This window comes from Phoenix dactylifera, chromosome 6 (genome assembly GCF_051530095.1).
Source record: "Phoenix dactylifera cultivar Ajwa chromosome 6, Ajwa_hap1_PhDact_Kaust_v1.1, whole genome shotgun sequence".
Classification (NCBI taxonomy): Eukaryota; Viridiplantae; Streptophyta; class Magnoliopsida; order Arecales; family Arecaceae; genus Phoenix; species Phoenix dactylifera.
The window spans coordinates 1,601,444-1,622,830 of NC_143195.1; the positions used below are offsets into that span (position 1 = coordinate 1,601,444).

Consider the following 21,387-nt stretch of genomic DNA (forward strand, 5'->3'; position numbering starts at 1 on the left):
TCTCAAACGAAAAAGAAAAAGATGATATATTCGGTAGATTTGTAACTTGTAAGAGCCGCGGATTGAAATTTCTGGGACGATCGCACGGGAGCTGCCGGTGGCGGTGGTGGGGCTCTATTTCTCCGACCCGCCTGGCCCGACCCCAAATCCGATCCCTTTGCCGCTACTCGACACTCTTCTTCTCTCTGCTTACTCTCTCGATCATCTCTCTCTCCTCGAAACTATCAGGTAACCTCAAAATGCTTTCTCTCAAATTTACTGCGCTTCGCATCCTTATTTTCTGGATTTCGTTTTGGCAGATCTTATCGCCATTAGAGATCTTGCGAGCATCGCACAAGTGCTTCTGGTCCCAAAATAAGGTATCCTTTCTCTATCTCTCTTTCCTTTCTCTCTCTTTCTCTTAGTAATCTAAAGTCTATTTTTACTTTCCTGATGAATTTTTTTTGTGAAAAATCAGTTGCCCCTGGAACCCCTGGCTGTTTGAAAAATCTCTCTTCCCCTTTTTCTGGGTTACACGGGATTTAATCTAAGAGATATGCGGAGCTCTTTTACGGACCCGGCTGGGGCCTATATCTATTTTAATCTTTATTATTTACTTTTTCTCTTTTTTAATCTTTATTATTTAAAGGAGCTTTTTTGAACTTTTTAATTTTCTGTTTTAAGGCTTTTTTTGGATTCCCTTTTTAAAAGCTTCTCGCATCCATCCCACCAGCTTCAAGATTCAAAATTTCTGTTTTCTGTAGCTTTTAATCCTTTCCACCTATCCTCAGCTCTCTCTCACCATAAATAAACGTAACATAAATTATAAAAATTGATTAAAAATAAGAAATGCCCTTTTCAACAGTTGTGACTTGAGATTGCTGTTTTCCATTGATTCAATTTTGAATCCTTTCATTTTAGAAACAAAAAAAAAAACTGAAATTCTTACACATAATTTTGTTTTCGGAGCAGGGGATTGGGTTCGCGTGAATTGAGACCGTGATCAAAGCATTCAATCAATCATGAGGAGATTAGTCTGCTGTCGCCGCCGAACCAAAGACTTCAGCATGGACTTCGCCGAGCAAGACCGTATGTCATCTCCACCCTTGATCTCCATTTATTTCTTTGCCTTCATATATTTAGAGCTATATTAAGGACGCATCATGACCTCCTTTGGTGCGTCATTATTTAAATGGAAGAGTAGAAGAAAGCGATGTATCGTCCCTGGATTTGAATTAGAGAAGGAGAAAAAAAGAAGGTGGGGTGTGGGGGTGAAGAGGAGGGTAGCGAACGCTGAACAGCGGGCAGCGGTGTCCTCAAATGGGCACCTGCCACTTGTCTAAAAATCCATTACGTGGTGTGGGCTCGTACCAATGCCACACTATTTGATGACATTGGGAGCTGGCACGGCTAGCACCTGACATGGCTCCAATACGTTCAGGTCCATTATTATAAGCCAAGTCTTCAATTAAATAGTTACTGGCTAGGAGAACTGTTGACTAGAGAGTTCATAAGAATCCAAGTTCTTGTGTTTTAAGTCTACTACTGGGTGTCAACGTTCCCTTTTAAATTTTAATAAAAGAGTCATTTCGAATGTGAATGAATTTGGGATTCTTCTCATCACCTTCTTTTGGATAATGTGGTATATAATAATGTCAGGATGGTGTAGATGGCCTTTAAATCTGGTTGGTCCAAGGCTGTGGTCAAATGGTGTGCGAATTGGTTCTGTACCAACACTTGGCAAGCCTATTAGTTCCACTTCTTAGCACCTAGTGCGCAGTGGCCAACAGGACATGTGATCAGCCATGTTGACCCACCCAAGTCCTCTTCAGTCCAGGCTTTAGAGCACAAACATTTGTGTGCTTCATGATGGGTCACATAAATGAGGACAATGATGGCCTCATATTTCACTTATATGTGATATAATGTTAATTTTTTATATGTTGTGATGATTATTTACATATTTTGCATGTCCAACCAAGCTTCTTTGGAAAAAAGGAGGATTTTTTTTTTTTTGAGGAAAAGGTAAAGTCGAAAGGCCTAACTGGTTTAAAGCAAAACATGCTTCAGGCGAAAGCTAGAGCAAAAGAAGAAAGAAAGGGGAAAGAGAGAGAGAGAGAGAGAGAGGAGATATTGATATCTTGATTCATGCTTGGCAGCCAACAATTTTTAACCTGACTTGCCTATGCATCAGTATGATAATTGGCTATGCATCAGCAATTTTTATTGGTATCACTCACTAGGTGATTGATTTACATATGTTGATAGTCATGCATTTTGTCAATGTACTTGAAAGTTTTAACTAGGACTCTTTGTTACCGGTCCCCTATCTAATTATCAGTAAGTTTATTAGTAAGACATCCTTTCTTTTACTTTCTAGATGCTCTATAGAGTCTAAATTGCATAGTGGTCAAAGCTCTATAAAAAATGATGTTAATCAATAGAGACCGAGGTTGTGATAATTTTGATATTGAACGTGGTCCACCAACTGAATGTCAATAGCCCTAACTCACTGCCTGTTTCAGTTTTGGAACTGGGTGCAGGACATGCGCATAAATTTTCACAAGTATGCATGATTCACCTGAACCCGACCCGTCGATTATTATCCTTGATCATGACCAACTCCGGTGATTGCGCAGCTGCAATACCGAAATTGATTGGGAGTCAACAAGAAGCATTAGAATAATAGAATTGTTGGCACCCCTGTCTTCAGCACTTGCACTGGGAAAGAGGTCCTGAGGTTAGACTCGGAATGGTGGTGCTTCCCATGTTATTCTTTGAAAAATTAATCAGATGTCACTGGATTTTCTGGAACTTGTCAAATTAGCCATAATTAGCTTAATATAGGCTTTCAAAAGAGCATATATGCTGTGATTCCATGACCTGGGCTTGGTGATCCATCATTTCTTGTAGTAGCCTTGCAAATTCAAGGTATGGAATTCTTGGTTAATGGGCAGCAGGTGAGGCCCAACGGTGCTGTCTTTAGCTGCTTTAAGGTTTGTCTTGAGAGCTGACACCTACCAACTTTCCCCAGAACAATGAAATAAGAAGAATGATCCCAATCATGCAGGGGTGATGACTCATAGAGGCCTCGAGAGCTGCATCATCCACAACAGTTTCTCCTATGATAATGAGAGTGGCAGCAGCGGCATGGTTGGAACTGATGCCTGTGCTACCACTAACTCCCTTGATGATGATGTCGCAAGCTGCTCTTCTAGCAAAGATGCCGTGGGTTCCTCCTTCTCTTCTCATTGCCTGGTGTTAAGTAAGCAGGAGGAGGAGCAACCACTTGATGAATGGGACACCTTCCATAGTCTCCACCATTTCGGTGTCAAAGGAAAGGCACCGGTTACTTACAGTATGGATGTTTCAGATGTCGAGTTTATGAAGGAGAGGTTTGCGAAGCTGTTGCTTGGTGAAGATATGTCAGGAGGGGCCAAAGGGATCAGCACTGCTCTCGCATTGTCTAATGCCATAACAAATCTCTCAGGTATCGAAATATCCTTTATATACTACTATCATAATTTTTTTTTGAATTTTTGCCTCTTAAATCATGCCTGCTTTTCAGAATGATTCCAAATGAACGTAGATGATTTAGAGGGGAGGTAAATTCCAAGCATGCACATTAAGATTAGCATATGAGGGTTCTACTATTTTTAAAAAATAATAATATTTGTGTAGATATTATTACCATTGTTCCAAAATCAGCTATTTTGAGTTTGAATAGCATGAAAAGATTGAGGCTTTGAACTTGCTTTAGATTAGTAGACAATTTTTGCACTGCTGTATTTTTGTAATGGTCATTTTTATAAGAAATCGCATGACATTTTTTCATCATTAATGTGTCCGTCCAATTTGTATGTACAATTTGTGTGTAGTTACAAGATCTAGTTGATAAAGCTTCAGAATTTCGATCACCCTATATTTTCACTTACTTTGCATAAAATCTTATTCATTGGAAAAAAAAAAGAAAATGATTTTCTTTTTGAATCTATATGTCTGCATAGAACATGTTCACCAACGGTATACCAAGATTGGTTCTAGTCATATATTTCAAATAATATGGTAAAGGAAAGCGTACAAATTTCCACATACTAAAGAGCTATCTTATTGGAAATTAAGTTAACTCGGTAGTGTAGACTTCAACTTTATGTTCTTTGTATATGACGTACAAGCTACTTTGCTTGCTAGACTTGAGCTAGATCTGGTTTCACTATACATCCATGTCATTTTCAGCATCAATTTTTGGGGAATTGTGGAAGTTGGAACCTTTATCTGAAGAAAGAAAAAGCAGGTGGCGTAGGGAAATGGACTGGTTGCTATCTCCTACCAACTACATGGTTGAGCTGGTTCCTGCAAAGCAAAATGGAGCAAATGGCCGGATGTTAGAGGTACAGGATTGGTAAATCCAGTATATCTATTGGAATTTTTACATTCAAGATCAACCACCTCTCATCTCATTTTTTAATTTTATGTGCAGATAATGACCCCTAAAGCCCGTTCAGATGTTTGCATGAATCTTCCTGCCCTTCAAAAGCTAGATTCTATGCTTATTGTATGTTATCGACTTTATTTGTTGAAGTACAAAGCAATCAAAATATGATGAGAAATAATTGGATAGTTTGCATGCAACTGTTCCCTTTGTTAATTTTAAACATAATTTTCTTCCGGTTCTACTTTCACTAAGTCATATGGTGGCCAATGAAAAATGAATTTCTGCAGGACGTATTAGATTCGATGGTGGAAATGGAGTTTTGGTATGCAGAAGATGGTAGCAGAGCTGAAGGTCAGAGCCAAAGTGGTGGCGTTAGGCAGAGCAAGAAATGGTGGCTCCCATCTCCTCGGGTTCCCGACAGTGGACTCTCCCCTTCTCAAAGAAAAAGGCTTGGTTTCCAGGGGAAGTTTGTTCATCAAATCCTCAAGGCTGCCAGATCCATCAATGAACAGGTGCTGCACCAGATGCCCATTCCAGATGCTATCAAGGACGCCCTTCCAAAGGCAAGCAACCACCTCCTGCCATCTTTTCTTCTAATTTTTTCATGCTAGAATATAGTTAATGCTTTCTGGCATGACAGATGTTAATCTCAAGACAATATGATTAAATTTTGGGTTCATTTTCAGCCTTGCATAAGCCTGTCAAATTGTATTTTCGCAGTCAGGGAAAGCTAGCTTGGGTGAAGATATCTACCAAGCTATAGCTGTGGAATCAATTTCAGCTGAGGAAGTCCTGCTTTCTCTTAATTTGAAAAGTGAACACAAAGTCCTTGAGACTGTGAACCGATTAGAGGGTGCAGTCTTTGCCTGGAAGCAGAGAATGTCTGAAGAAGCAGGCAAGAGATCACCAATGCGGTACCCATGGTACTTTTTGAGGGATAAGGGGTCGGAACTTGAAAAGGTGGCAGTGTGTTTAGAAAGAGCTGAAGCACTACTGCAACTTCTGAAGATCAGATTTCTAAACCTTCCTCATTCCTTTATTGGTGTCACCAAGGTCCAATATAACAAGGTGAGATCATCATTTTTGCAGATTAGTTCTCTTAGGGGATCTTTCCAGTTTGTCCTAATCCAAATATATGACTTTCTATCGCAATGGTAAAATGTCATGAATATAATGTTAGGAGTACTAGTATACACTTTGCTTCATTGAAGACCCTGCTCGGTATATAATTGCTGCTAAAAGAGATATCCAATTATATGTAAAGCTTGTCAGCTTGCTTTCGGGCTCATGCAGTGATTACTCTTAAACCAGGATCTCTAAAATCCGTTACCCTGCTCTTCGTTGTGTAGGATGTTGGGCATTCCATTGTTGAAGCTTACTCCAGGGTTCTGGTGGGCCTGGCATTCAGTATACTCTCAAGAATAGGAGATATCTTGCAAGAGGATGACTTGAAGAAGCCCGCTACTCCTATTGCCACTCTCAAATTTGACTTCAGTTCTGATGTATATCTTGCTGGGATCACTGAAACACCGCCAGGTCATATTAAGCGCTGTCTTGTTGACCAGATGAACATGGCAGATGGGCGCTATATCAAAGACAATGCAAGTAAGGCCGTGGAGGAACCCTTGTAACAAGGGAAAAACACTAATGGTGGTCACAGCCAGTCCCTTTTGAAGCAGAGCTTGGTGCTATGGAAGGGAACTCTGTGCAAGCACCCCTCCTTCAAGCTCTTCTTGAGCAGGGAAACGGCCTTGCAGTTAACAGAGTTTTGAGGCAATCACTGTACAGGAAGAGAATTTTAGTCATTGCACTCTATGTAGAATGATGGCTTATTCGCTTTTTGAAAAATATGTATTGCAGTCAATTTTAATCAATGCTATCTTCAAAAAAATCTCATCTGTACACTCTTATGCTAAGTATTGAGATGCTAGTACTTGTAAATTTAATTTAGAATGGTCATCAGTTAGTATTGCAAAGAAGTTCTGCATTTCTTTTTATTTTCTTGTTTATTGTGCTATAGATCTAAAAATAATATTATAGTTCGTCTAACTATAAATGTATTGTTATAATGAAGTCACAGTATAAGAGTTCTAATAAGGAAGTAAGTATATGTTTATTACATGTTTTATAGATAATTGCTGCTTATGAATGTTTGTGCCATTTTAACCAACTATCTCATTTTATTGTATATGTACTTAGAAACTCCTGTTACTAGTAAGATGAGCATGCATTTATATTAAATAGGGAGGTTGTCGTGTCAGATTCTTGGTATAAGGTACTTATTATTCTGCTTTTCTGAATATATTCGTAGATATAGATTTTTTATGATCAACTTCTTACTTTTTAATAAAATTTTATAATTATGATAATTATTTTTTGCTTTTAACAAATATTATTGAAATTACATTTTTTATTAAAATTATTTTTTTATAAATATGTTACAATTGTTAGTTTTTATTATTAAATTCTTCTCAAAAAATCCGATTTGTTTCAAAATAGTATCCAATTTATATCCATTTTTGGATTGAAAATATAAATATTTTTAATATTCGAGTCACGTCTCTATATACTTAATATTTAAATATGTGTCTGTATCTATTTATAATAAATATGAATCTAATTTTGGTATCTATTTAATATTGGAACCATGTCCATGATGGATTGAATGAAAATAAATATAAATATGAATATGTTTTCTACCCTAATCCTTGGTTATGATTTCAACTTTCTTTAATAGCCAATGCATGGGTGCACGCGGAGGGACAACCAAATCCGGGTGTCACTCCCACGTGCGAGCTCATTATTTTTGTGCTCTCACCACTGCTCGTGCGTAGCCCCATCTTAATCAGACGGTCCTCAGCATACTTAAATCCAGATTGGAGTACACCACAAATTGATGGTCCTTTTTGGACGCATCTTTTTTTTTTTTTTTTTTGTTACAGCGACTGTTACACTACTCTAGTTTGAGTACCGTCACAGAAACTAAAAACAAGAAATGCTAAAATAATAGAGGAATCCTTCCTAATGTGTTTAAAGAATCTTGCAGAAATATTGCACAGCAAAGAAGACGATCTAATTCGTAGCCATGTTTGTTTCACGGTAGTTATGCCATGCTTAAAAAATTCTATCCCGATGCGATGATCCAGATTATTTGAAGCGTTATTTTTTTTTTCCCTAGAAGCAGTGATTTTTAATAAGATTCTTTTGTTCATTCTGAGCACGAGTAATTCGGAACAAATCCTCTATGGCACGTGTGATGAAATGACTCCATCGTACGGTCACGTTAACCCGTGCACCTCTCTTGGCACCCACAACTCCACCTAATCTATTGACTCTTATGAGTCCCTCTCATGTGGAGAGGAGGTGGGGTCATAACCAAACAACGCCAACATCCACCGTTGCATCTGTTGTTTTATTTCCTATTGCAAAGAATTTTTTTTTTTATTTATTCATTACTTTTATCATGATTAGATGTTATTTAAGATTAAAATATTAATACTATACTAATTGTTATTTTAATCAAGTATAAAAAATAGTTAAAAATTCTAGTGTTATTCGATTATGTAAGGTCAATATATATATATGAATAGTGAAAATAACAAAGAGAAAAAGATGGCTCATTGCATAGGAATCTTGCCATATGACGTCCGGAAAGAGTAAGATGTATGCGGCCTCATTGTCAGGTGCAGAAAGATTACTTCTATATTTTGAATCTCAACCATAGTAGAACAGTATTATTGTTCTGCTAAAACTTTCAAGATAACAAAAAATTAAGGCTATAAATAGGCTAGATTGACCTGTGACCTCGACCTGACCTGATCAGCTTAGACTCGACTTGATCCGTTTTGAAGGACCCATAAGAGTCATGTTAGGTCTAGATTTACTAAATTCAGATCCGACCCGACCTGGCTCATTTAAAATCTAGATAATTTTGGATTTTTAATTCTATGACCCACCTCAATCCAATTCGATCCGAATTTATTAAATTATTTGTGGAAAGAGAGAGGATTGCATTACTATAAAAACAATTAATAGAGCTGCTGATGACTAAATACATGAACATAATAGAAAAACAATAACATACATAGCACACTAATGTACAAAATAGCAACAGAAATATCATATATTAAAGGTCTATGTAAACCAGCTTTTAAGGCATGTGTGGCATCCTAATGTGCCACTTGATTCTCAGTCCTAGAGACATGAGAGGCTCGAATTACAAAACAAGACTACGTCTTAATGGGGGGCAAAATGGATCATCCAGCTCACAACTAAAAGGCCGTCCAATTTTGGCCCAATAAACGTCAATGCCAATCGGCTGGATCCTCACTTCGGCCCAGAGTCAGCTCGACTTCGGGACTCCACCAAAAGCTTCACCAACTTCAAATATTCGTTGACTTCCCCGACCAAGTTCGAGATGCCCTTAGTATTCGCCGACCCACCCCGACCAAGCTCAGGACGCCTACCTCAGTGGTACGCCTCGACTCTCGAGCTCGGGGCGCTCCACCGAGCACACTTCAGAATCCAAAAAGTTGAGCTACTCAGAACAGCCGTCAAGCCGACATCGTCAAACGCATGATGCGACCTTTCAACGAGCTCGGCCTCGCCAACGACTGCACCCATGTGCGCGCCTACGCCCATCTATGTAGCCGTACATTACAACACTACCGTGCCATGTCTCCATAGCCGGCCTTCAACAGTCAGACGACACCTTGACTCCTTCGGCCATACCCTGCTGTGACTGTCAACACCCTACCGTTCTCAAGAACGGGTAGTACTACACGCCACCAACCAGCCTAAGCTACGCACCATCCGGCTTAGAGCCACGCCCCTCATGATGAGGGCTGACAGTGCCTTTGTCACCTGGGCCACTCCACCAGAACTATAAATGGCTCGGTCAGATAACTTCTAAGAGACTTTTTGGCTGGACCAAATTTATTCCTTTCTAACTTGATCGTCGGAGGGCCCTCACCGGAAACACTGATGAGGCTTTGTGCATGTCCACGACCGTCGCACAGGAGGTGGCTCCCGTCTTCTCCTTCCAACCATTGGCGGCTTCTTCAACTCCACCAGCATGGTCACCCTCGGGCCAAATTTGAACCACAACACGTCCAATACAAAATATCCTGCAACAAAGGAGAAGCCAAGCACCATGTATATAGTTAGGTTCATTAAACATAGAGATAATAGCCATTGAATCCCCTTCGATCCAAATCTGCGAAGCCTAGAACTTTATTATAGCACATTTAAAACCTTCTCACAATCCCAGTAACTCTGCATACGTAACAAAACATTGAGGAAGGATAAATCCCAGCCACCTGCATCAGCCAGCTGCATCAGCCAGCTTGTATGATCTCATAGGATAAATCTTGCTGTTGCTATCAAACCTCTTATGCCTCCATCAAAATTCTGTTTCAAGACACCAAGGGAACAAGAAAACTACTTACATTGCAAAGGAGAAGGGCCAACAAGCTGTTGGGTAATATTTCCCTAGTTCTTTGACCATGTGTGAACATAAACTTTGAGAAATAGGGGAATCATCATTCAACTCGTTAACACAAAGTATTCCTTACCATGATTCATATATCCGGTAATGATGAAACCTCACATATTGGCTTGTCCCCACAGTCTACGGAGAGTGGGTACAATAAAAGTGCTACCTTTGATTTTGGAATAATAGTTGTTATCATTACAAATAATATGAATTTTTTTTGCCAAAACTTGACTTGGATCCGAATCAGACCTGACCCATACTCAAAGTTTTTAGATTAGGTCTAGGTTATACACGGACCTGACCTGACCCGAATGATTCATTGAGTCAAAAATTATCGTCGTGGACCTGAACCGATCTTCTATTGGGTTAGGTCGGATCCAAAATTAGATTCCAAATAAGGAACTGAGTTGGATTGGAATCACTCATGACCTACTTCGTTCCGACCCATTTGCACCCCCTATAAATAATACTATTAGATAAAAATAGAATAATAATCAACATTACATAAAATTTCTCTAATTATTACTTTTTATATAATAATATTTTAATTTAAATTTTGTTGGACAATTTTGTCTCTATCTTGGTGCATTAATTTTATATTTTTATATGTGCAACAGTTTTGATTTTCATTTATGCATGCATTTTTTTTACCAATATATGGGCACTAATTTGACTGTTTAAATTATTTGACCATTCATATTTACTGATTAAATAAAATATAAACAAATTAGTTTGAAAGTTTATAATATTATTTGTAAAAATAAAAATAAAAATTAGTTTTAAATTGTTCTTGATATTGTTATTTTTATCCTGATAAGCATGCCGAATCTCCCATTTGAAAGTTTGTCGTTCGTGGGGTAATTGGGACCCAACAGAATGCCATTGATGTGTTACCCATCAGTTATAACGGCCATTTCGTAAATTCCTGGCGACATGAGAGCTCCGGGCAGGGCCGGTGACGCCGGTCATATGGGTCTCAATTCTTGGTTCCTTTTTCGGTGGACTTGGCAGCGACGCAGCTAGGTAGCCAAGAAATATAATAAGCGGCCCTCCTGGGGCAGGAGCGAGGTGGACAAACGGAGGCGGAGAAGGAAACCCAAGCCCAATTCTCTTCCCGGTCTCCGATTCCCGGCCTTGTTCATCCCCCACTCCTCGAGGAGGGCGAATCCATCTCCCTCTCGTCCTTAAACCCTAGCCCGAATCCTCTCCCCTCCCATCCCCCTCTCGAGTACCTCTATCCTCCCCTCTTCGAGCTTCGGATCTCCTCCATTGCCGCCGGATTTGGCCGCTCCGGTTGATCCGATGGCGCGGCAGGAGCAGCACTGACATGGGGCTCGAATCTTCTGGCGGGATTCGGCGACTGGATCGGACGGGGGGCATCGGTGCGGCGGCGATCGGCGGTCGGTTGCTTTGATCGGACCTCGTGGCGCGGCGATCGGATGGTGGTGGGTGGCTGATCGGGCGGCAACAGGGCGATGGAGGAGGGTGAGAGTAGCAAGGAGGATGGATCTCGTGCGGGAGAGTCGGACGGGGCCGCGTCGGCCGATTCCGGCAGCTCGTCATCGCGGATGCCGAGTGGAGAGGCTTTCCGTCCTTATGTGTCTCCGCCGCAGTCTTCTACCGGGGCATCGGTGAAACCCGGCACGCTACGGATCATCGTGAGGAAACCTGTACGTTTTCCATTCCCGTCACATTAGCCTTCCGAGCTTTGATATTTATGGAAAAAAAGAAAGAATCTGTTGTGCATCCTGCTTCATATTTGGTAATGCATTCCTGCGGATTTTCGGAATTGATCTTCATCTGCTTGTAACTGAAGACAGAATTTCGCATCGAAAATTGATTTTGGCCAGTGAAAGGTCTATTATTTTCTTGAATTGGCTAAAAAGAGAAGCGGAAGAAAAGACTTATGCATGCGTTGGCTGCAAGGTCTTTTCATATGTTTTTAGGAGTAGGAATGAACGACCCTATCATTTGACTGATGTCAATGACAGAAGACTGTGCTAGTGATGCATTCTTGGTTTCTGGTCTGCCAGAGCGAGAGATAGTGGAGGAGGTAAGTGGCGCCCTTTGGATTTTTCGAGCTCTGTTTGATACCCTGAAAGTCTAACAGACTAGAATGATGAATTTTCCTATCACTAGAGGATTATTCAGGCTATGGGACAGATTTGTAGAATTGCTTCTAGAATACTAATGAGAACCAATAGGAACATACTTAACACTAGCTAATCACCCCTCCAACCAAAAAGAAAACACACACACAGACAAACACACGTCAAAAAAAGGTTTACCCTTCCTATAAACCGTTACAGATATAATCCTGTTCTATATTCTGCATGACTAATATGCATTGCAAGCATGATACTCCAAAGCTACAATTAATTGGTTCGTTGTGGGATCATTCTTCTCCATTCATTTCTGTGGGAGGGCAGGTCATCTATTAAAAATAAGAACTCCATATATTCTTTTGTATCATCACAAATCAAGCGATCTTAAGCCAACAACTTGTACCTTTTATTGCATCTATGTTGGCCTTTATCGAACATTTTGAATCAAGTGTTATCCACTCTTAATGCGAATTCCAAAAAGTTTCCTGGACTCCTTTTTATTAACCTCTTACTTCCGATTTCAACCACAAATCTGCCTCTGTGACCTCATCTGTACCACATTCCTCCTTTATATATGCATTTAAACTGTTAACAATTTTAAGCGTTCTATATACATACCTTGATTGTTGTCTTATATTATTTACCTGTCACTATCATGTATCTTTCTATCGCAACAATCTGTCAGGATCTTTCCAATACATCTAGCATATTTTCCGGAGAAATCTTCATCTTTTCCCTATTCTTCTGCTGTATAGAACTAAATCATAGGAAGGTCTTAAAAGTAGGCATGTTGAGATTTTGGCGCCCAACAACTATGGTTAGCTCTCTGTTCCAGTTAACTTTACTTCAGCTATGCATATATTATAATCTATTTTAATGGCCAGAACACATTTACTGTATTTAGCACCCATTGACACAAAAAGACACATGAATTGGAAAAATATTATAGATACTCTTAAGAGTGAGAGGTCATTTGGTGCAAGGCCTCCTTGATCAACCTCTTAATTAGAGGACACACTTTAGGCCTGTTAACCTATTATGGTTATTGCTTTCAATTGCTCTATAGTGACAGGTAGGTTTTCTTACCCCCCTTACTATTAGGAAGCATTGAAGCAACTTATTTGATAAATGAAACTTGAATTTGATAGCTACGTACATATATACCTGCGCTACATACACATATACTGTTGCTAAGCGGATCCTATATTGAATAGTTCTAAGTTTCTTTTTTGGCTTGTAAAGTTCTAAATAGAAGATAGAAAATACGCATCAATGAGTATGCAAGAAATGTAGAATCTCCTACACTCAATCCTAGTGATTATCATCCATATATGCAAATTTAATTAGGTTAAAACCTGCACAATCCGGGGAAACTGATTTGATTATAGTTTTAACTTAAAGTTCTTTATATCTGAAAATAAACTTATATAAAAGGAGATTAAACCACAACTAATGTCCATGAACAATATAGGGTGAATCTCCCCCTTCCCCCTTCATTGCATGGAGATTCTTCAAGTCCTGATGGACCATGTCTACGATGGAACCCTGAATTGTCTATAGGCAATACAGTTAACAACAAACCGGTTTGAGTGTGCAGAGCATTAAGATTATTCATTACTTCACTATTATGTATGATTTATGATTATATAAGACATAATTAAATATATTTAATCCAATGATGGATGCTATCTCTTTTGAATATAAAGGAGGTGCAGTTGGGAAGGATAAAGGCATGCTTTCCCTCTTAGCAATTGGAAGTAAGGTGCATGAGGAGACCTCAAGTTCATGGCACCATCGTTCACGGTTGAGATTGGGACTGAGTCATAAATTGTAGAGGTAGTTAAATCGTATAGGATTGTAAATTGGATAATAGATTGTAAGGTTTCTTCCTTTTTCCTTAATTTTTTTTTAAGATATAGAGGAATACAAAAATTGAAAAGAGAGTCAACTATGGAGTAGACAAATGGAGAATAAAAAGCCATCCACCATTAGAAATATAGTTCACACCATCTTAAGCCCATATATACATAGGCAGAGCTAGAATTTAACCCTAGGTGTGCCAAGAAAAACCTTAGATCAATGGAGGCTGTGCCACACTATACAAATCATAGATTCAAGTGCTCTAGTGCACCTAAGAACTGCCCTTATTGCTCATACAAACCTTGAAATGGTAACTAGGAAACCATTGAAGTGGTCAAAGATGAAAATAGAGGAATAGAATTGCAATTTCACATGCTTCAATGAATAGGAATTCAATGAAGAGTGAGATTTTTGGCATCGATAAAACTATGAAGGCATGCACAACAAGGGGCTCAGCGTTGTTGCCATTATTGCGCATACAATTTCAAGCATTTTAAAGTTGGTTCACCTATATAGGTAGAAAATGAAAGCTGATTTTTGGTGTCTATCATGAGATGATTGATATACACATCTATGAAATGAAAAAGGGAAAAAACTTGTTTGAAATGTGGAAGCGAAAATGAAGAAAGGTTATAAGAAAATAAATTTATGACACTTATAAGGTTGGTTGATGATACAGAATGGCTCTGGCACATCTAGACTACTTTGTCCATAGGTCATGGAGATTTAAAATCAAGAGAAAAAAGGATGATTGTGCACAGATGTTGATGAGTTAGAGAAAATGGGATCTATTGCTAGGAGCCCATTCTTCCATAGCAAATTAAGTTAAAATTTTTAATGCATGAAGAGCAATTTTGAGTTTACGGGGGCCACATTGTATGTGGACTCTCGGTTTAGGGGGGCTGTATCGAGGGAGAAAGAATTACAATGGGTTCCAAGATGGTTAAGCGAGTAGGGTTAAGAAGGAAATTTAAGCTTTAGGGGTGCCATGGCCTCTCTAAGCCTTTACTTGGCTCTACCCTTGCATATATATCTATATTGCATGCCCCCATAACTGGTTATTCAAGATTTTTATACATTGCCTCTTAACTCAATTATTTTGGATTGTTTTAGAATAAAACAAGGATACAATTTTAAAATATGGTTGTAAAAATGCAAAATGCCTCTTACTTTGAATTGCATGAACTCCAAATGATGGGCTAGTTAGTTTTATTGCTTGAGATTTATTAGTGATTGATAATTTTAAAAGCCATAGGATGAGTGAGTCTTGGAGCAACTTGTGCAAAATTAAAGTTGCTCCACAACTTGGGAGTCACGAGTTCGAGACACGGAAACAACCTTTCCATATGTGGAAGTAAGGTTGCATGCAATGGGCTGCCCTTTTTAAGTTTAAAAGCCATAGGATCAAATAATTATTGGAAAATGGACTTCTTCGTGGTTTAACTTTGACATGTACATGACATTTTCAAGTTTTGAATCTTATGATCCAATTCCCTACAAAAATCTTATGTACCAAGGAACCATATAATTCATAATACAGTTCTAGATCTCATGGTCGTAATTGATCTCGATCCAAGGATGAGATTTGGTTCGTTTAAGGCCATTCTGATCCAGATTGTAGGATCTTTTCCATGAATTACAAGATTTTAACAACGATAGATGACACAACAATAGTGCTACCGCCTAGTGGTGATGCAATCGACACCCCTCTTTTCATCTATTTCATTGATCGTCACCAATTTGCTTGCCGTTGCCATCTAGCTGTTGCTCACTGATGAGGAGACCCTTGTTCTCTGCGTTTGTCTTCTTCCAGCCTGCTCCTGGGGCCATTGCTCACCAATAAGAAGACTACCCTCCCTTCATCCCTCCTCTCTTCCGTTTGCTCTCTTCAGCTCCTCTATCTTTCCAGTGACGCTACTATATCAGTGCCCTCCAGTGAGGAGACCGCCTCTCCCTCTTGCTTCCTCTTCCGCCTCTTCCTCTTCTTTTTTTTCCTCATTTGATTAGATCTAAGGTCTACTGAACCGGTACCGGGATCCGTGCCAGTCGGCTACTGGTTTGGTACGAGGTGAACCGTCCCATTTAATGGATCACGATTTAAGCCTTTTAAAGAGGTGGGGAGGCCTGAACCGGTTCAGGACGGGGCGAACCGAGCGGTTCAGGACGGTGCGAACCGCACGGTTCAGGGAGAATTTCGAAATTTAGGGCCGAACTGATCCGGTTCCTCATCGATTCGGTTTGGTATAGGGTGAACCGGGCGGTTCACCCCGGTTCGGCATACCTTGATCAGATCATATCAGATCAATTTGTCACATTAGACATCTGATTTTTAACAGATTGGTTCGAGTTGTTAATTAATGGATTAGATCAGGTCATATTTGTTAATTAACTGATCAGACTTTGATCAGTTCTGATTGATTTGAATCCGAGCTATTCATAGGTCTAGTTGTTATAACTGTCCCTGCATAATAATTTATCGTCGCAGAAAAGAAATATTTAATGCTGTAACCTAACTAGAAGTCTGTGAAAGGTTATAATATCAAAAATTGGGAAAATGTACAAGCTTTTATATTCAAATTGGAGGTTATGTTGCTTCTTTTATTCAGTAAAATAAATAATCAGTGAAGCCATTGAAGTTTACATTAACAGCTTGCTTCACTTGGAAGAAAAAAATACATGGACAGTGTCACCTATCTGTCGCTTTATTACTAAAAGTAGTGACAGAGGGGAAATTAGGTTGATTTAAGCCAAGTATAATTCCTCTAAAAGACTCCAGAACTTTTATTAACTTCTAGTATCAAGAATTGGAACAAACTGTGTCATCAATACACGAAAACATATAAAAGGGTGTTTCTAATTATAATCTAGCAATGTACTGCTGGAACAAGTGACCAGTCAGCGAGAGCCTTTTTCTTTGTTTAAGAATAAGAAAATTTTGTGTACCATGTATATAGTCTTTACCTTTGCATACGTAACTTATCTTTCTCTCTTCAATCTGCAAAGATTAAATGCTTTTCAGAAAGTACCTGCATCTGTTAAATCTAATAACAATTGATTTTCCATGTCCCCTGGAAACTAAATGCCTAAAGCAAGCTCATCTTTACATTCATCGTCCAGATGTTCTGTCCTTAGAAGTTAATTAAGGCTGTCCAAAGGTATTCTTAGATGATCCTAATGATTTTTTCCCTCCTGTGCCAAGAAAGTTTATAGTGATTTTCTATTACTTGGAATTTTTACCTTTCTCTCTACGGTTTCAGCATTACTGTCTTTTGGCTTTACATTTTATTTTCCTTTTTTACTGCTTTTTTTATAATTTAGAAAATCACTAAATAACTCAAAGTTCTCTTTTGTAGCTGCATCTCCTTTTATTGTTCTTGACAGTGATGTAGAAATTAATAAAATCAGAAAATAACAAGCGTTATAAAATTAAATGAAGCATAAGAAAGGCACTGCAGCAGGATCATATTCTATCGAATATGAAAAGTTTATTTATCCAACCACAGTTATTGTAGATTGAGGATATCTATTTCTAAATTCAATTACTAAGGATATGTTTGGCATGATCTGTGAAAGTTGTGTTTAGTAACCTCATGTGTTCTTAAAATTGTAACCTGTGATAAGTGCATGGTCATGTGAGTGCCGAGTTTCAATAAAGTTGTTTGCCTGACTATGTGGCTTTCTCATGATTGTGCACTCAGCAACTTTGCCTAAATTATTTATACATTATTCTTGTTAGATCCATCTTTTATAAAGTAGAACTGGAAGTATGGTTATCGGTTATTTGATGGAGCTCGACAAGGTTATTTTGTCTCAGATAATCTAGCTTTTCATCTTGACATGTGATGTAGCTGCGTTCAGATTAAGGCCACACAATGTAAATCTGTAGGCTTTTTTTTGTGTGGATCAGATCTGATTTGATCTGAATTCTGTATCAATCCTTGAACTTGTTTAATCAATATTGCTGCAAAAAGCTGCAAATCTTTTCACCAATCTGCTGTTTAAAGAAAGAAGCAGTTGATTCATATCGAAATTCAGTTGATTCAGATCTAAATTCAGATCTGAAACAATGGTGATCTGCTGATTAACAGCACGGAGCTTTAGTACAGAAACAGAGTAAATTAGCTAGGGAGATGACATAGGAGAAGAGAGAATAAGGGAAGAATAGAAAAAGAACAAAAAAGGGAAAAAGTGTAGCCTGCGACCTTTTCTTCAATAAACCTTTCACATAATTTTTTTTTTGAATAATCCTCTTCTCCACTGTAGACCCTTTTGTATAGATTCAAAAGACCACCTTCCCTAGCCCTACTAGGAGTTCCTAATATAGAAATAAAATTAAGACAACAGACAACCAAAACTAATTAATTAAAGACCCAAAATAACCCTCATATCCTTGGATACCGTCCATGCAATTACTGTTCATGGTATTGTAACATGCATGGTACCTTTTCTTCAATAAACTTTTCACATAAAAAAAAAAAAAATGAATAATCCTCTTCCCTGCCGTAGACTCTTTTGTGTAGTCTTAAAAACCGCCTTTCCTAAGTCCTAACCCTACTAGGACTCCCTAATGTAGAAATAAAACTAAGACAACAGCCAACCAAAACTAATTAATTAAAGATCCAAAATAACCTTCATATCCTTGGATATTGTCCATTCAATTACTGTTCATGGTACTGTGGTATGCATAGTATCTGTGAACAATACATCAATTTTTCTTAATCCAAGATCGGCAGAACTTGCCCAAACCGTACCGGCAGTGGACCGGGATGGTTTCGGCCTTCAAATTGAGAAATCGGTGAAGGAGGGGGAGAAGGAGAAGAAAAGAGAAAAATATAGAGAGAGGAGGGGGGAGGAAGAGGGAGGAAGAGAGAGGGAGGGTGGCGGACGGTCGGTGGAGAGCCGGGAAGGGGTGGAGGAGGGGCTCCGCCTCCTGGTTTTCCTATTTCTTTTGAAAAAGGGATCCTGGAGGGGGGCCTTTTTTAATTTCGATGAATTTAAGTAAAATCAGCAAGGGGGTTGCTAATGACTTAAATAATTCGAAATAAAAAAGAGGCCCCCTCTCGGACCCCTATTTTGAACGAAATAGGAGAATCGGAGGGTGGAGCCCCTCCTTTACCCCTTTGTGCCCCTCCCCGGCCCTCTGCGGCCCTCCGCCGGCCGTCCGTCTCTCTCCCTCTCTTTTTTTTCTCTCTCCAGTTCTCCCTATTCCCCGCCCCCTCTGCCGTGTCGGGCTGCACTCCGCTGACCTTCTCCCTTCTTCTCTCCCTCCCTATATCTCTTTCTTCCTCTCTCCCGTTCGCCCTCACCCCCTCTCTGCTATGTTGGTATGGGCCCGACACGGCGGCGTAGTGTACTGTGCCGTTGGGTAACAACCGGTACAGGCCCTGGTACTAGCACAACAATCCTTGTCTTGACCCCTAAAGAAATTAACTAAAAAATGCTGAAAACAATGACTAATGAATGGAGATAAAATAGATGTCGATAGATCATTATGGAACAATTTGAATATTATTTCCTTCCTACATTTGAACAACATAATTAGTGTTTGTTGGATTGAAATTTTCAAAGAATATGAATTTATGAACTGACTGGCAATTTTACTTTTGCAGCTGGTGGCAAGGCTAACCAAAGACATACTTGAAACTTTCCAAATATGTAACCCAAATTTTAAATATTCAGAGGCACTGAACCCAAAGCGATTCCTTACCAATCCATCGGTTGGAGTAAAGAATGATGGCCATGATAATGCAGCGTCGAATCTTATCTTATATGTGAATTTTGTGTTGGTCAATATGGTGTCAAATCAAAGGTTTGGTTCCAAAACTGAATTAACATTTTGTTACATGCTTTTACTCCTTAACTTCAGAGTTCACATGTAGAGTGCTTGCTGCTTATGCTTACATCTCATCTTCATTTTCATTTTTTTTCAATTGGAAAATTTGTTTTCTGGCTTGTACTGGAGGAAATGTTGGTGATGTCCATAGGCAAGATGATCATAGAATGCTAGTTATTGGATGTGGGTATAGAAAGGTCTAATGTTTTAAATAGTCTAAGAAACTTAAATAATGGAGTATCTTGCATAATTAAGAACAACAAAAAGGAAGAAAACAAGCTGTTAAAAGAACATTTAGGTACCATATATGATGGCTTTGGAAGAGGGAATAGGAGACATCTTATGAGTTAGGGAGAATGATGAAGGGTACTGTCACTTGTATTACAGATGAGATATTGGAGGATATTTGTGAAAATGCGGAGACTAAAACCAATAGAACTACCATCAGAATTCTGTTGAAGCATGATTTTGCTTGATTTAGGAAAAAGTCCTGCTTCATGGGGAACCGTGTTTCATGCGGATTTAGGTGTTTTCTAGTGATACAGAGATGCTAGATTCAAATGCAAAAGATTTTTTAGTGCATATCACTCAATTATTAGACAAATTAAAGCCTTAATGATGAGTTTCAGAAATTGGTTAACGATTCTGAAGGGTTATTTTATTATTACACTTTTTTCCGAGCAAAACGGCTGGAGGTAGTAAGATGAAGCATGCAAGATGGTAAATTGTGCCAAGTATTGTTCTTTGATAACTGCATAATGCTGATTTTGTTGAAATTGGTAACACACCCCTTACAAATTTTGAGTATTTGGGGTCTAACATTGTTGTGAATTTGTTGATATACGTGCTAGTAATTTGGATCAAATTTCAACTTCGCTCCTGATTTTAATGAGTATCAACTTAAAACCAAAAATGATTTTCTTAATCATACTCATATCAACAACCAGGTGTTTGTATAGTGGATATGTGACCGAACATGAGAAGCTATGGCTGACAACTGAAAACCTTCGAAAGATGCTTCCATTGCATGCATGTTTCTTAGGCTCTTGAATCTTTTTGCTAAGCCTTCTAAGGAGAATCACATTTCTTTTGTGTGTATTTGTGTGTGTCAGCTTTTTTCTTGAGAGTTCATCTAATTCATATGAACAATTCGGAAAGGCATACTTCTAATAATACTGTCACAAAGATCAGACGATTATGGAATGCAGAACCCAAATCAAAGTTCATGACTGGCAATATGTTAGTGAGCTTCTGATTTGATGTTTTATCTGCTAATATTGATATAGGTATTAGGGTCAAGGTTGGTAACTAAATTCAAGCCCGCTATTCCAGTGGATTAGAGTTTGTTGAGTTCGTTGTTGAGAAAGATTACCCTTGCCCAAGGTTCGCCATCTTGGTGCTGGATGCTATACGGGTGCCATGCTAGTATAGTGTCTGTATCCCAATACAGGAGTTGGTTTGGCATATTGTGACTTGGTACACCCCCCGTACTGAGTCTCGGTTCGGTACAAGTATGGTACGATGCATCTAGTATAGGTGTATGCACCGGTGTAGTGAACCTTGCCCATGCTGATTGGAGTCTGCTTTTTTCTTTTATTTAAAGTGATACTAAAGAAGGTGCATTTTAAGGAAAATTGGATATGTTAGTTCTAACGTTAGATAAAGTTTAGAAAAACATGGT

General features: G+C 38.9%; 2 protein-coding genes across 14 annotated transcripts in view; both read left to right on the forward strand.

Moving 5' to 3' along the window:
- Nucleotides 1-52: 52 nt before the first annotated feature.
- Nucleotides 53-6,411, forward strand: ROPGEF14 (RHO guanyl-nucleotide exchange factor 14). Its single transcript, XM_008799754.4, has 9 exons — nt 53-228; nt 300-359; nt 952-1,068; nt 3,050-3,469; nt 4,216-4,370; nt 4,460-4,534; nt 4,702-4,977; nt 5,135-5,482; nt 5,764-6,411. Exons 3-9 carry the CDS (start codon nt 1,002-1,004, stop codon nt 6,043-6,045), a joined length of 1,623 nt encoding a protein of 540 aa, XP_008797976.3. The 5' UTR covers nt 53-228; nt 300-359; nt 952-1,001; the 3' UTR covers nt 6,046-6,411.
- Nucleotides 6,412-10,917: 4,506 nt separating this feature from the next.
- The window catches only part of LOC103713009 (dual specificity protein kinase YAK1 homolog), a 35,684-nt gene continuing 25,214 nt past the window's right edge, over nt 10,918-21,387 (forward strand). For 12 of the 13 annotated variants that reach the window (XM_026806904.3, XM_088723066.1, XM_088723067.1 and 9 more), the window contains exons 1-2: nt 10,934-11,578; nt 19,483-19,682. In XM_026806904.3, the coding sequence (XP_026662705.2) occupies nt 11,384-11,578; nt 19,483-19,682 (395 nt within the window). In that variant the 5' untranslated portion in view covers nt 10,934-11,383. Of the gene's footprint in view, nt 11,579-19,482; nt 19,683-21,387 lie in introns of all 13 variants that reach the window. The other variant, XM_088723070.1, reaches the window with a different exon arrangement.

Bases quoted from the DNA above. Each gene is read 5' to 3' on its own strand.
- ROPGEF14 (XM_008799754.4), top strand. From the start codon at position 1,002: ATGAGGAGATTAGTCTGCTGTCGCCGCCGAACCAAAGACTTCAGCATG. The intron at 3,470-4,215 runs GTATCGAAATAT...TGTCATTTTCAG, and splicing joins TGCCATAACAAATCTCTCAG to CATCAATTTTTGGGGAATTG. The intron at 4,535-4,701 runs GTATGTTATCGA...GAATTTCTGCAG, and splicing joins AGCTAGATTCTATGCTTATT to GACGTATTAGATTCGATGGT.